The sequence below is a fragment of the Ruditapes philippinarum genome, unplaced genomic scaffold (assembly GCF_026571515.1).
Source record: "Ruditapes philippinarum isolate M1 unplaced genomic scaffold, ASM2657151v2 ctg8128_1_1_1_1, whole genome shotgun sequence".
In the NCBI taxonomy this organism is placed as follows: domain Eukaryota; kingdom Metazoa; phylum Mollusca; class Bivalvia; order Venerida; family Veneridae; genus Ruditapes; species Ruditapes philippinarum.
This window is the reverse complement of record NW_026856492.1, coordinates 67,256-84,570: the sequence shown is the minus strand read 5'-3', so window position 1 is coordinate 84,570 and position 17,315 is coordinate 67,256. Positions and strand designations below refer to the sequence as shown.

At 32.3% G+C, this 17,315-nt stretch overlaps 1 protein-coding gene across 1 annotated transcript; it reads left to right on the top strand.

Annotated features, from left to right (window-relative positions):
- The first annotated feature begins 1,302 nt into the window (after positions 1 to 1,302).
- LOC132746729 (chymotrypsin B-like) lies at positions 1,303 to 15,857 on the top strand. Its single transcript, XM_060735973.1, has 7 exons — positions 1,303 to 1,416; positions 5,481 to 5,679; positions 6,837 to 6,924; positions 8,539 to 8,634; positions 10,670 to 10,778; positions 14,628 to 14,767; positions 15,554 to 15,857. Exons 1-7 carry the CDS (start codon positions 1,383 to 1,385, stop codon positions 15,713 to 15,715), a joined length of 828 nt encoding a protein of 275 aa, XP_060591956.1. The 5' UTR covers positions 1,303 to 1,382; the 3' UTR covers positions 15,716 to 15,857.
- Positions 15,858 to 17,315: the final 1,458 nt, after the last annotated feature.

The window sequence follows — 17,315 nt, the reverse complement described above, 5'->3', positions numbered from 1 at the left end:
TTCACATTATGTATATTTTGTTCTCCAAGTACTTAACTTTTTTAGATTATGTGTAGTTAATTTATAAAAATGTCAATAATAAAGTGATTTCATAATGGCATTGTTATTGGGTTTTAGACTTTCATATTAGCCCTCGTCCTTTGGCCTAAGGCTAATATGAAAACAATTATAAAAACAATTCATTATTTACATTATAGTAATGTACAAACAGAAAATTGTCAATAATAAAAAGCTTGCATCTAAATAAGTTCGAGTAGACTTTGTACTTTACAATTCAAAGTTTACAATATGATAATTATGATCCTTGAAGAATCTACTTATGGTTAACATTAAAGCACAATAATGTATAATAGTTCGAAAAAGCATAGGTTTAAATCAAGATTTATGATCAATTTGATGTAATGATTATCATAACGATATCGATTATGTAAAGAGATAAACGCAATTATTCCCGGAAAAGATGATACAAGAAAAGATCTCCTTTTATACAAGATACAAGATTTTTTAAAAGAAAGGCTGCACATTTTTATGGTGTTACTCTGTTACTGTACATGCTCGTATTCTAACACTTGGATGGCCAATTAAGTAAACTAAAGGGTTGGTAATAAATTAAGTTTAAACACGAACATTTGAAAAATATCATGTGCACGAATATCATGTTTACAAATAATTTATAGCACTTAAAAAAAATACTTCGTACATGTACTACTTTAAAACCCCATCTATGAAATTGTTTTCGGAAATCTAATTAATTACGTCTTTGTTTACATATGTAAGTAGGCGTGATGTTAACCACGTTGTGGATAAGCTCTTAAGAGTATAATACAACATACAATATTGTTTTGTGAATTGATTTAAGAATGATGACTTGAAATTCAGTTGAGTGGCAAAAACTCCAAAAAAAAGATGACTCATATTTGCGTTTCAAAACTTAACAACTTAGCTATGATTTCATAATACATTGTTTGAAATTTGATGTAGTTAAGTAAACTTTGATCATTTCATTCCTTAGACCTATAAAATAGTAGATGACGACCAATAAAAGACTAAGATCAAATCCTAATGTACAATATGGACGTGATATTTAGAAAAAGTAAGAAAAGTAAAATTGATTCTCATGTATAATTAGTTGAGAAGGCATTTTAATTTCAGTTTATTTTATCTACATCAATAAATTTCAAATTAACGAATCGAACTTATGCATAACCGAGGTTAACATAATTATTTCACACCGTTTTATTGCCATTGGGGTAGTATCAAATTAAAAACTACATGATAGATACTAATTGAAATATTTTAAGGAGCGTTTTGCCATTTCATTTGAAAAAATAATACATATATAACTAAATGGTATACATTTCTGTACCATTTCATGCCACAGGATGTTTCGACTCGGACTTCTAGCTCTTTTTCTTAGTAAGTAATATTTCCGTTAATTATTTATGTACGAGTACATAAGATAGATAGCTTGTTCATTAAATAATATCAATCAATCAAATAGTTTCTTAAATGCATCTTTAATCTTTTAAATCAAAATCAGAAAAAGAAAATCAGAATAGTTGTTAATAAACGTCACTATAACTTTGTTATACACATAGGATAACAATTACAACATGCTTCGTGTCATTTTTCTATCTTACAATTAGACTGTATCTAAATTATGACTTACCATGTTTTAACCAATATTGAGTTGTATTCTATATTAAGGTGAATTCTGCTTATTGATTAACTCCTTATAAAAGGATAGTTTTTGGCAAAATATTACCATAAAGATCAGGGTCTTTATCTTTAAACGATGATTTTATATTAAGGGTGTTGCTGTTTGATATGTGATGTTTTAATATTCAACTAAAATAATGTTCAATGTAATATTTATCTTCAATGCTAAAATGTATGTAATTGTGCACAGATGAGACTATAATAAATCAGTGAATTAAAATATACAAATAAACATTATTATTTTGACGGTTAAGAAAAATTGAATGTATTGATTTTTTGCTGTCATTGAACAGATTGAATAGTATTATAAACTTTATTTTGTTTGAAATTCTGAATTCCATTCGCCATATTTTTTGAAATTTTGGCTCATTTGTATGTACTGTACGAGCATATATTTTCTTCCTTTGCTCATTTATCACCATACTCGAGCGTGTTGTCGTGCGAATGTTTGTATAACTAAATGTTCTCAATGTGTGAATAAAATTCACGGATGACTAATTTAAAAAATCAAGTTCGTTGTAAAAAACCTAATATTAAAAAAAATGATTGAAAAAAATAAAATAAAAGAAAAAGGACCTTTTCCAGGATGCGAACCATGGTTTCTATATTATTTTATCTATTTATTATCTATTTAATAGACATTTATCTATTTTATAATATCATCCGTGTTATGTTTGCCGTGTGGCGGCTGTAAAAAGTCTCCCCGTACATTTAATTAATAATGTTATATTTTCGATCTTTGAAGATCGTTCAGCACGACATTATTGTTGTGCTTGTGGTATTTTTAGTTTCAACTTTTCGGCATTTTCTAGTTGGGTGGTTCCAATATTCCTACTTGAATAATGTTTAATCACCCTTAGGATATGTTGCCTGCTTTTAAATTTGTCTTTTGACGTCTTATCTGTGATACGTAGGCTTCATAACCTCCGATCCCCTTTAAAAATTCTATTTTATTTAGTTTCGCTCATTGTTTTCTCGTTTAGGGCACACGCTTTTTATTACTTGGGGACCATACGCAGCTTTTCATGGAATGGCACGGAAGTGTCACATTGAATATCCGCCGTATGAACATCTGCGGATGTTTCTAAATTTGAAAATTTTACTATTTCATGTTTAAATGTTGAATTCTGCTAAAGCCGGTGCTAGGGGGTGTGGACAGTATCTTGCACTTTCCAGTACCGTCCATGAACAGGCTCAATCAAACCGAGCCTGCAACATTTTCAATTTTGCTCTGTTGGGCTTTCTTTAGGGATTCTGTATTTATCTATTCTACACTCACAGATCGAACACTCTACAATAACGCCATTATGCTAAACGCATAAAAATGATTGAATAGGTAGCGATATATAGTATACTTTAATATAAGCTACAGTCTCACTTACATCCCGGCAGAGCCCCGGTAGACGTCCAGGGTGATTCAGGAACGACCGGGGTACGACAGGGAACAACTGGAGTACATCCGTAACCCTGCCGGCAACGTCCCGGATGATCCGGGAACATCCAGCATTCGACCCCGGAAGGAATAAAATATTTAATATCACCGGGGTGGTCAGGGATGACCAGGGGAAGGTAAAGCTTTGCCGGCTTCATCCTTAGCTCTGCTGGGAACCACCGGGGTTATACCGGGGAAGCACCGTAGCTCTTCCGGTACAAACCGGACATGATCCGGGGAATGATATAGCCGGTAGAGCTACGGTAGGGCTACGGTAGAGCCCCGGTATATGCCGGCAGAGCCCCGGTAACTACAGGCAGAGCCCCGGATGATAAAGGTAGAGCTACGGTTGATCCCGATAGAGCCCCGGCAAAGCCCGGATCCTTTCAAAAGATATTATATTAAATAAATAATATGTATCAAAGTTACCATTTTGGGGCGTTTTCAATCTGCTGGGGTTCTACCGGGGCTCTGCTTGGATCGTCCTGGGCTCTGCCAGGGCTCTGCCTGGATCGACCGGGGCTCTGCCTGGGTCAACCGGGGCTCTTACGGCGTCATCCAGGAACGACCGGGGAAGCACCGGCATGAACCGTAGCTTCACCTTTGCTCTACCTGGATGATTCGGAGCGCATCCTGGGTGGTTAGTTGTGAACTACCGTAGTGCTGCCGGGGTAAGTGTGACTGCAACAATAATTTCACCCCGGATCGTCCCGGAACATCCCGGTAACCTACCGAGATGGTCCTGGGCTCTGCCGCGAGTAAGTGAGACCGCAGCTTTAAGAATAATAGACACCCCTATTGGTCGATATTGATGTAAGGAATAGCGAATTCGACCTGTATATAGACGGATATTCTGGTTATACAAAAATGTTGCACCGGGTCACGAAACTGTGTTGTACATCTGCAAATTAGTTAGGAAACATAGTATTTTGAGATATTTTTAGCCATGACAATCATGTTCGTTAAAGTTCATATTTCATTATATTTACATTGACATGTGGTAGATTTAGTTGATTTACATTATATTACATTATCATTAAACAGATTTAATTGATTAAATACATTATATGCAATATATTTAAATGATTTACATAACATTTATATTGTCTTTGGATAAATCTATCGTGTAATTTATTTAATCCCGAGAATCAAAATATAATTTCACGGGTCTGTTTCGGGTATGTTCGGCTATTTTCCAGTATCCGTGAATCGACTTGATAAGATTCCAATCATTTTCATCGTAACAATTAGTCAAATATACTAATGAAGAGTTAAAAAATATACGATATATATAAAAGATCGCTTTTTGTACAAATATCTTGCACCTTACATGGACATTATTTTACAATTTGTCATTATTCGCTGTTAATTAAGTTCAAACAGATTTTTCTCCCTGGGGCATGATAATTTGATACTCGTCGACCAGTAAAATAACTAGTTTTTTTCAGTATATAAGATAAGGTAAATTGCACATTAAATCAAAGTGGACTGAGTTTTCAATATCAAAATTAACAAAGTAGAAAATAAATTAAAACACTGTTGCATAATTAAAAAATAAAAGTAGAAATACTTCGTCTTTTTACAATTTCTTCGAGTCTGTTATCATTTTTTGCTAGATGACAAACAGTTATGCAGACATAGTGATTAATATATTGCAAACATTCAGAAATTATTCTTTTCTCTATGTGTAAAAATAATTTTGTAACGTTTGTAATTTTGTTTTTGAATTGTGTCAAATCTTTAACATTTTGTAGCACTTTAAAAATATAGACTTTTTAGATAAAATATTTGATATATTCAATCTGATTAAATACGTTTGAATTATTAGCCGGCATACAATCACTGATTCTGACCATGTGACCAGTGCAGACCAAGATCAGCTGGCACTTTCGCACCGCTTTTAAGTCAGTACATATTTTGATATATTCCCTGAATAATGAATGGTCTCTTGACAAGACAATTGCAATATTCAGCGTCTTAAGAGATAAAAGAAAAATACACATGGTCATTTTGTTTATTTCGACCCATTGTGTTCTTGTTTGTGGTACACGCATTCTGTTACTTTTCATGAAATGGCACGAACGTTTAACATTGAAGTTTTTATAATAACTGTCGTATGAACACATCTCAGGCGACTTGTTACCATTTTCACATTTAAATATTACATTCTGCTAATGCCGGTGCTAGGAGGCATTGGCAGAAGCTTCGTAGCTTACACTTTCCAGTACTGTCAATGAACAGGATCAATAAAACAAAGCCTGCAACATTTACAGTTTTGCCGTTTTGGGCGTTCTTAAGAGATTATGTTTATCTCTATTTTTTATTCAAGTTTTTGTGTCATTTGGTAATGGACTTGCCGATGAAATCAGTGAGCGCATCAAAGGGCCAGGAATGGAAAATACTTCCCCTGGAGAATTCAAGTTTTTGGTAAAACTCAAGAACAAGAACACAAGCAAATTGATTGGTGCTGGCATTTTGCTTAAGTCAAAAGTTGTGTTAAGCATTGGTTACAACTACATGGATATGAAGTAAGTATTTAATATACATTCCGTATATTTACGAAATTTTGTTTTATATCAATTTTTATTTAAATTTATGTTTAATAGAAATTTTGTATTTTTGAGAAATTATATCAGTCTCAGCAATGTTTTTTCGGCTTCTCAGCACTGGTTTGGTAATTTGGCGTGTATGAATTGCCCACGAAAGTCGTAGTTAAAAAGACTAAGCCGTGTTGAATGCCCGATAAACACCGCTCAGACCAATACTATTTAGATTCAAACATGTCAAAATAAAACTAAAACTATTTTTTCAAGCATATATCATTTCCGCTGCAGATTTTCGTATAAAACTGTTCTATTTCACAACCTTCTGTCGCTATAAAGGTATAAAAATGATTAAACAAAAGAAATAATTAGTGCAAATGTCTCTTCTTGTTTGCCATGAGTTATGTGTTAATTTTCAATAATTTTTAAATATGATGTATATCAACTGATGTGGATAAAATCTTTGGTGTTAAATGATCCTTGTTCACTTGAACATTTTCCAGGATGGCGCTGTAAGTATTAGCCATCGTCAAAGGCAAAATGCAGAGTTTCATCTAATACTACTTTTTCAAATAATTTAAATACTGGATATGACTACAATTCGTATAGAATAAAGCATATCTTGTTCTTGTAAATGACAACACTTGTTTACAACATGAGAGTAACAATGCAAATGTTCGTTCACAACCAACAATTTGTAATATGCATTATAAATGCATGTGCACACGGGGGAGGAAGTGTTAGCAACGAAGAAGATCACAAATGAAAAGGTCAATATGTACGAATTAGCAAGTAATTTAGTAATTTTTCTCAAAACTTGCAGATTTTTTTTTAAAAAGGCGACAAAATATAAACTAAAAGATTTTTTCTGAAACGAAATACAATATGTAGGGCAAGCTTAATTATCAAAGTTTGATTTAGCACCTCAAACTCCCCATTTGAAGTTATAAATAACCATTTTTAGGCGAGTTCTCCAAGTATATAGAAAAGTTTTAGACAGAAATCCGTAACGTTTTTTAGGAACTCCGTGACAGTTATCATAAGAACTCTAAACAAGTTATCGTAAGAACTCCATCCTTCGTGTAACACTTCCTCCCCCGTGGTACAGTGAATATTAATTAGATCTATATATACAAATTCAGGCCGGAAGACCTTGTAGTTGTCCTTGGAGAGCATGACAGAAAGGACGACAGTTTCAGCCAGACTATAGACGTGGATACTATAAAAGTTGTACGTATTACCATAACTATATCACTTCATGTCTCATGTGCAAGACGGAATTTGCCGAAAATGTATAACCGAAGCTTGTGCAGTCTTACAATTTCGTTCTTGCAAAAACTTTAATTAGGAGCTTTTAATATTGACGAAATTTACGAGTAATATACCATGATATGTATGCCAAATGTGTTATATTACACTGAAATAAGCAGGTAAAATGTGACTGAGACAATTTTACGAGGTAACGCAGATTTCGTGAATTATGCATTAAAGCAACGCCGGTTAAAAGTATCTAATATAAAGTATTGAAACATGTATTTTATGACACTATTAATTTTGCAAACGTGTGTGATATGCCGAATATCAAAACAAAGAAGTCATTACATTATTGTACTAATAATATCGAAGAAACACAAAAGCGGCCTCCTAAACTGATCAAGAATAATTTTATATAGTATACTATATACAAGGAACATCTTTAAGTATTATGTAACAGCATGCCTATGTGTTTATTTATCTCTTTAAATTTGATTTACTATAAAAATTGTTTGATCCGTTCACGTACAATGGTATTCATTTCAGCCATAGCTTTGCGCAGATTCAGCGTTTTTTTGCACAATCCCTACGTCATTATTTTCAGATTTTTGCTTTACTGGATATGCAAAATAGCTAATAAACATAACTTTTTATCTATGAAATAAGTAACTGGGAAAAGGTGTCTATTTTTATAATCATAAGAATAGATTTTTAATATCAAAATTATCTTAATATCTTCTGCTGCGAATCTAATTATAAAAGTCATTGCCAGATGGTTTTCCTTCTTTCCGGAATATTTATAAAATTATATCCTTCACTGGTTCTTTGAAATATTTTTTATACGGCATAATGAAAAGAATCAGTAAGTAATGGCAGAATGCATTCTGTTATTGTTCTATTAAAGCTTGAAAAACAATCATTTAAAGACATTGGCAATCTTATCACAAATACGCCGGAATTTTCTAAATGACTGAAAATAACACAGAAAACTAGAAAATGACCATTTAAATTTATAATAGGCAATTTCAGTGTGTATGGGTGTTTATAAAATATAAAAATTTGATTTAGTTACTAGCTTCTTATCCTGGCATTAGAGGATATCTAGATCTAATAAATATATTCACTTTGAATTCAAATTTCGCTGTTTCAATCCGTAGCGAGAATTAATCTCAATCTTTGTTTTTGTATTTTTTTCTATTGTCTTGAAATTGAATTTATGTATGCATGCGTAAGTTTTACATGGTAGAATCATAATTGAACGATCAGTATTTACGTATTTAACTTTTCAATAAGCTAACATTCTATGCGGCCTGCATAGTTTTATCCCCCATTTACGTCACATCCGGTAAGGGAAGTAACTCTTCCCTGACTGTTATCGCTTAAATGAAAGGGTCTATAAAGCAAATAATTTATAGTTTCTAATAATTCATTTTCAATGTGATATCCATTTGTCCAAATTTCATTGTACACGCATAATAAAAAATTGACATTCCTTTCCTATTATAATATTGAATATCTTAATTCTAAAATATTGTGAGTATTTGAAACAGGGTACATATTACCTCACGTTTGATTGAATCTATTTCCAAGCACCCACAGTTGATAAAGTCACTTGGAACAGTTGCTGATGTTGCTTTATTCAAACTGTCAAAGAGACCCAAAATAGGCGATAGCTACTTAGTTGAGGTAAGGTTTAAGATTTGATTTCAGGACCATGTTTGCATTACTATTTTCTCTTTCACTGTATCATAGTTTGGGAACCTTTCTTTTGTTAAATTGTATACATATACATGCACAGTATGATAACTGGAGTTCAGGTATAGGTTACCCGCACTCCAAAGCATGCCCATTGATTGGCTCATTTTTCTGGGGTTTACTTACTGTGACGGCAGAGAAAGGGAAAGCGATTGAAATACCATATTCAGATGGACGTTCATTTGTTACTTTTTTTTCTAGGGTTTCATAATTTAACAACAGGGAACGAGTTTTTATGTTTGCCTGTGATACAAAAGAGAAAGAACATCAAAACACCATGCAATCTGATTAATACTCGGGGCTATGCTCCCACGTACAAATCAGATAGATTATTGTTTCGATGCTCTCACTATAACATAAAAGTCTATAAAAAGGCGGCATAATATGAAAGATACAATAAAACAATTTCAAAATATCAAGCCGTTGCTGTATCGATACTTCATTAGAAACAATTTCAAAATATCAGGACGGTGTGGTATCGATGCTACATTTGAACAATGCCAATATATAGATGATGCAGTACTGATAATTCATTAGAACAATGTCAATCTCAGGACGGCGCGGTATCGATGCTACATTAAAACAATGTTAATATCAGGACTGCGAAGTATCGATGCTACATTAAAACAGTCTTAGTATCACCACGGTGCTGTATCGAATGCTACATTCAAAAAATGCCAATATCGGGACTGTGCGGTATCGATGCTACATAAGAACAATGACAGTATTAGGACGTTGCGGTATCGATGCTTCAATAGAATAATGTCAATATTGGGCCACTGCGTTATAGATGCTATACTAGAACAATGTCAATATCAGAACAGTGCGTTATCGATGCTACATTAGAACAATGTCAGTATCAGAACGATGGTATCGATGCTACATAAGAACAATGTTGAATACTGCCAATATTGAGACGGTGCGGTATAGATGCTACATGTACATTAAAACAAAAATAATATCAGGACGGTGCGGTATCGATGCTTATTTAAAACATTGTCAATATCAGACGATGAAACAATGTACAAAGATGGTGTGATATGATAACATTGTATCATGATGTGATTTTGTTTTTCACATAATGATATCGTGACATTTCATTTCTGAAAGTATGTTATTCGATCACCGGAACCATGTCATGCTGTTATTTAAAAAGTGTTATACAGTTATCGACATTGTGTAATTTTATATTGTAATGGTTCCACGGGGGAGGAACTGGAACACGAGAGATGGAGTTCTTATGATAACTTGCCAGGAGTTCTTGTGATAACTGTCACGGAGTTCGTCGGACATTTTTTTGTTTATACTACAAAAACACCCGTCTTAAATGGTTATTTTCATCTTTAAAAGAATGAAATTGAGGTGCTAAATTAAATTTTAATGAATACATCTTTTATTGTATGTGTCAAAAACTAATTTATAGGCCATTTTCATTGCATCTTGTTTAATAATAATAATAATAATAATAATAATAATAATGATAAATAATAATAATAATGATAATAATAATAATAATAATAATAATAATAATAATAATACAAGATGTTAGGCAAGCTTAATCAGTTAAGTTGAATTTAGCACCTAAAACTCATTTTTAAAGATGAAAATAACCATTTTTACGGGTACATTTATAATATACAAAAGTTTACTGACGAACTCCGTGACAGTTATCACAAAATATGATAAACAAGATCGACAAGGAAAGGCGGCATTCAATGAAGCATCCCTACCACCGCAACAGCCCAGGGCAAGAAACCGGAGGACCTAAGAAAAACAGCAGGGCACAAAGCAGTAGTACGGGCAGCAAACCACTACATCAGAATAAAAACTCATGACAAATTGTCATTAACGTAGTATCGAGCTAATGTAAAATAAAAATTACAGGCTGATTCATTTTTAAGCTTTGTGTTGTGACTTCCGTCGGGAATTTTAGTATTTTGATCGAATAAAGTATTCTTTTTTCCAGACGTTCGGATTAGAGAATATAATCTCTTCCAAAAACAAGGAAAAGGAAATTTTTGGTAACTCTGAAAAGTGCATTGTTCCAGGCTACGGGCTTACAGAATGGAATGAAGGTATTGGTAGAATACATTATAGTACATAAAATACAATTTTTGAACATTATTATTATACCAAAGTTCTTTAAAATATCCAATCAATTACTAGGGCGTAGAAATTCACTTTGATAAAAAGTATTGTGTGTTATTTAGTTTTTAAATCCTACACACGGAGCCTCTAAGGATTTTCTGCAATTTTTCTCCCGGCACTTAATTCGTAATCACGAAATATTAATTCTTTTTCACGAAATAGTAATTAGTTTTAAAGACATAATAATTAGTTTTTTACTAAATATTAATTAGTAATTCAGGAATATTAATTCGCTTTTACGAAATATTAAGTAGTTTTTTATGAAATAATAATTCTTTTTTTTTATTACGAAAAATTAGTTCGTTTTTACAAAATATTAATTAGTTTTTACGAAATATTAAATAAATTTGTAATTACTAACTATTAATTCGTTCTTACGAAATCTTATTGAAGGTTAGCTTGATAAAAAACTCTACAAACCTAACAATCAAAAGGGGTCATTTACAAGCTTGGATCAACATTGCTACCAAATATAACGATTATAAGCCGAATTGTTTTCAAGTTACTTTATTTAAGTGAACATGTTTTTTTAGTTCTCATTCTCAGTTCAAAATATCCTCTTTCACCCAATTTTCAAATACATATTCACACAGCTGGCAAACATAAAATGTTTCAATTTTTGAGAAAAATCTTTTCTGACATGTTTCTTTACCTTATTTTATCATACATATTAGTAAAACTTAAAGTGGTTTGCCTTCAGATTTTCACTCACCTTGTTAATTTAAAACTCAATGGATTTGAATCGGAGACACCAATTTTAACAAAGTTTCCTAGCGCGTATATTGTACACTATCACGACTTTCGCGTCAACTCAATCAACTGACGATTATTTTAAATAATTAGACACCGCGTGCACGCGGCGTCTTGTAGATAAGCATTCGTTCAGTCAGCAATGGAGAAAAGTTTAGTCTTGTTTTTGTTTATTGTTTTTTTGTTCTAACAAAAATACACATTTTTCAGATTTTCGGATAAAAATAGCTTTTCTTATGATCAACATGTCCCCGAGCTTAATGGAAATCACATTCTTTTTTTATCTTCTTTTCATAATTTACCAATAAAATAACGTGCCAATAAGTCAGTCTATATTATTAAAGCAGGAAAATATCGAGCGGGATATCCTGAGTTATTATCAATAACAACAAGAAGGACCGAAAAGTTGCAGTTGAGGAAATTAGGGTATATTAAGCGTAATTCCTTCAATTACCGTTGACATTAAAACTTAATTGTCCCTATTCGACTCTCTCGTTGTTCCAATACTATTGTACGGATCTGAAGTCTGGGGAATATATAACTGCAAAGAAATCGACAAATTGCATCTCCGTTTTTGTAAAATAGTCCTTGGTGTTCGTCCTCAGACTGCCAATGCTGATGTGCTTGGAGAGCTTGGTCGCTTTCCTTTATCTGTTATATGTAAAGAAAGTGCTCTTAAATACTGGTTAAATATAATGAAATATCCCGGGTCATTAGTACATACAATATTTTTGAAACAATGTGCTTTGTTACCTTATGATACTATGTCTACTTGGTAATTGTCTGTTAAAAACAACTTGATAGTCTTGGATATAGCTACTTATGGAATTTCTAAACCCTTTTTATATGAATTATTTCCCCAATTTTAAAAAACAAAGGTGCGTGATCCTTTCAAAAGGAATAACATAATAATAATTAAATTATATTTTTTAGAAAATTTCAAATGGGAGTTTAAATATAAAAATATCTAGTTTATTGTTAAAATAGCATCAAAGAAAAAATTGCTCGTTTTAGACTTTTTAAAAAATTGAAAGGGGGAGTTTTTCAGGATTGATCAATAAAATTTAAAAATTGTTCATTTAATTTTTAAATTGAATTAATTTTTTTTAGGTTTTAAAGTTTAAAAATTATAATGTTAATTTTCTTTTCCATGCTTAAAAAATTTTATAACTATTGTCTTCAAAAAATGATAAAATTTATTAGGAATATTCCCAATTTGTATCTATCTATGCGATTAAAAATTTGGTTTTGTTTTAATGTTTTGTTTAATTGTATTTATGTTCAATGTAAATTGTTTTATCTTAGCCATCCTTTTGTATAGAAAGTGTTTTACAACAAACACAGATACAGATAAGTGTAACCTTATATTTTGAAAAGTTGAATTGAAAATCTTAAATTTAGTCATTTAATTATGACTCGGTCAGTCGGGAGTATTTCTTGACACTGTAGGCTAGAAGGATTTGTTATTTTTTAAAACCTTTAGGTGTTTAAACCACATGTGTGAAATACGAAAATAAGATTATTTTGAAAAAGTGCATTTATCAGTTGAAATAATTATCAGGGCTGGGAATCAAAACAGCGCCGTATCCTACAAAATGTAAACAAACGCCACCATCTTGGAGCGAAAAAATGTATGTTTTTGTTTATAACTCATTTTGTTCGAAATGACTGAAAACTAGATATATGTATTAACACGCTACACTATTTTCTGCTTCGTTCGGTATATATTGCTTGCACAACTATTTTGTAAAACAAAAGTTATAGCGAACTTGCAACTCGAAGCGGGCAGAATTTTTATTAAAATGTGTGGATACGACGCAGTTCATACTGCTTTATCTATCGTTTTTTCCTTCAAATCAATTATATACCCGTTTTCAGAGTCCGTAATTTTGTTGTTATTTTGAATTTTGAATGCAAGTTATGAACCATGTTTGCAAATCTTTTTTCGTAGTCGCCTTCTTGGGTTATTTTAGCATGCATTATTTCTATACTGTATATACTGAATCATGGCCACCCAGGCCCCAAAACGAGCCCCCCCCCCCACAGTCAGCTCGGTCCTATTCTAACTCGGCACGTGCCATCTCGGCCCATAATTATATATATATTTCTGGCAATGATTATTTTTATTACTTTTTTCGTGTTTTCATCATAACTGTCATTGTTCAACATTTTCACAGTAACAGACTTCTACTCAAGGATATTGAAAAGTTTTATTGAAGACAGTACCAATTGGTATGTGAATTTTGAGAAAGGAAGAATTTACAATTATATGCATGTTTTACCTACTTCAGATTTTTTTTTTAAAAAGTAAAAAAACCCCTTGGCGGATTAAAAAACAAGGTTTAAAAAAAAAAATTTTTGCATGAAATTTTTAATATAAAATTTTTTTTTATCAATATTTCATATTATGAAAATACAAAACAAAAAAATTATTCTGTTTTGGAACAACTCAAAAAGAATTTGCTATTTTTTTATTTAATTTATGGACTTTAAAATCATTTTGGGTGCTTTGATTTAAAATCAACATTTTAATTTACCATTACTGTTTTAACCCTGGGGTTTAGGTTTTAAAGATTTAGAAAAAAAAATTGTTTAATTTTAACCCTTTCAAAAAAGGTTTATTTTCATAAATGATAACCAAATCCTTTAAACCCTCTAAAAATATTAAATCGTTTTTACGAAACATTTTTTCGTATATACGAATTAATATTTCGTGATTACAAATTAGGTCCATGGAATAAAAATGTGGAAAATGTAATCTTAGGGTCTCTGTACCTACACGTGTCGGTGTAAAAACAAATGTTGCAAAAACACCAAGAATAACAACCTTCTATAATCCCACACCCAAAAAGACGCAGGCATTTTAATATATGTCATTCTAATTTGTTTTTATTGTCGCTATTTCATGGTTTATTTATTTTTTCGGTTCATGTATTATATTTTTAATTTTTAATGCGATGATGGTCCAATCGTGATTTTGTTTTCTGTTCAATAAACCAATTTATCCGACAATGAACATTTTACAGAAACGGAAAAACTGCCGAGCAAATTGAAGAAGTTTGTTCCACAGGTTAGACAACAGAATGAATGTGAAAAATTTACCACAGACTATATGAAACAGACGTTTCTGTGCTCAATTAATGATGACCTAACAGCAGTGTGTATGGTAAGTCAGCGTTCGACTTCCTCTAAAAAATTCAAAAGCTGCTTTCAAATGCAAGTTTAAAATGGTAGCAGAAATGTTTAAAATTTGTGTTGAAATTAAATATTCATTATAATTGTTATTCAAATATTGTAAAGGTAGTATAAATTGCCGATTTATCTTTCCGATTTCGATTTCAAATAAAAGCAGGTTATTGCTTACTGCACCCATGCCACCTTTCTGAGCCATAAAAGCAAGAACGATGCTAAATGATCCTCCACTTCACCCAACCCCCGAGAAAAAGGGTAAAAAAAGAGAAAAAAGTCCCAAAAGAACGCACAAAACGGCAAAATTGAAAATGTTGCAGTCTCGGTTTTATTGAGCCTGTTCATGGACGTTGAACTGTGCAAGTTACCATCCACGCCCCTAGCACAGCCGTAAGCAGTTTTCAACATTTAAAGCAGTATTCAACATTTAACCTGAAAGACTTATTCCAGTGTGATTGCCGAAACACATGTGGCCTGGTCCTCCTGGGCTCCTTGCCGCTAGTTGTGGTTACTGGTTCATGAGGGTTTTTGGCGTTCATTGAACGCTGCCATTCCTTGTTGATCTTGTTTATCATATTTTGGTTTTTACTGTATATCTGCCGCAGACAGAGTAATATGAAAGAAGTTAACATGTTGAATACAATACCATTAGACACAGAGAATGCATTACCACTTTACAATAGGTTAATTGATTGAGAATAAATTCGGGTATAAAGGAGAAATTGACAAAGGGCTATCATTTATTTGTTGTCTTTTTTTCCAGTATGATGGTGGCACCCCTTTGCTATGTAAGAAAGGCGGTAGGTTGAAGTTGTATGGCTTGACAACGGCAGGGACCAAGTACTGTTCAGTGGGTTTGAGTGTCTTTACCAGGATGTCACGTTATTATGGGTGGATCAAACGCAATGCAAACCTTCTTAAGTGAAGTGTTTGTCATAGTTAGCATCAACCTATCAATAAATATTTCCAAGGTTCAAAATAAACCGTTTAGCAGCATTTTTCCTTTTTTCTTTCATTATTTTATGAAATTATTTTATCGTTTGATTGAGTAAAAATAGCATTCCCCAGTAATATTATATAAATAACACATGGGTTTGTGGGTAACAGTAAAAATATCATCCCGAGGAAAATACTGTTACCCGAGGCGTAGCCGAGGGTAACAGTATTTATACGAGGGATGATATTTTTACTGTTACCCACACACCCATGTGTTATTTATTTTATTACCCCGAACAAATACTGTGATGATCTGAATTTGTCAACTAAATCCAACCGTTACAAAAATAAGCCAAGAGAAGCAATAACTAAACTGTCCTTACCTTGCAAGTTTTAAGTGCACTGTAGGCCTACTTGAGAAGCTGTTTTTCTTTTATCCTTTAGGCAAGTGATGATATCTACCAGTCATAAACATAAAATAAGCTGTGTTTTATTCAAAAATCAAAACACTAACCCATTTATAAGGTTATGATCTATGAAATCTGATCCTTCTGCATCCAGAATATTCTTCGCATGGTTTTTGACAAAGTGCATTTAGAAAATAACGATGGTATCCTACAGATGTCTGTCCACCAACTCTATCTGTAACGTTTCACTGGTTAAAATTGTAAAATTATCCTTTGTTGCATGCTTTAATTGCCTGCATGTTCCAGTTTGACACAAAATTATTTACATTACAATTACTTCCGTTGAAAAAGATGTTTCCTGTTGACTATTCAACAAAAAGATATTTAATACGCGAAAGGGACTCCAGGGTGCAAAGAACTAAATTTTATCAGAGTAATAGTTACTTCGGCGATGCCCTATCGTCGAAAATAAAAATGAATCGAGAAAAACGGCGGCCATTTTATTTCATTTTATTTAGAAAATAGACCACGTGACCAGTTTTTATACTGTTAAAAAATACTGTTACCTATGTAACAGTACAAAATTCGTAGTCACGTGGTACACTTGCATTAACAGTAAGAATAACTCCCAGAGGCCTATGGGAAATTAACATTACGAAAAAAGTGAGGGGTAATAAATAGTATTAAACAAAAGACAATCCACTGCAGTAACATTTCCCTCTAAATAAAAGATAGCTTAGGAAAACAACTTGTTCGGAATAATACCAACATGGTATGCTTAGAGGCCAAGGAAATGTGTTTTTATTTTCGGATACTAATTTTATAAAAGGTTTTGTATAAAACAACGAGAGAAAAGTTTTACTTTTTTATAAACTCTATATAATTAGAAAATGACTATAAAATTTAAATGGGTTGTAGTAGAATAATGAACGACAACGTTCGTGAAAACCGCCCATGCCGTTAAGCCTGGGTAATAAGTTACAAGACATACAAACAATAGTATTATTATGCAAAAAAAAAGAGAGAAAAAAACCCAGAAAAAACAACAACAACAAAACAACAACAACAACAAATTGATGTATTTTACATTTCTAATATGCTAATATAGAAGAATTGTTAGAAATACGTTCAACTGCATCAAGCGGAGAAGTAAATGTTATGACGCCATTTGGGTTATTGACG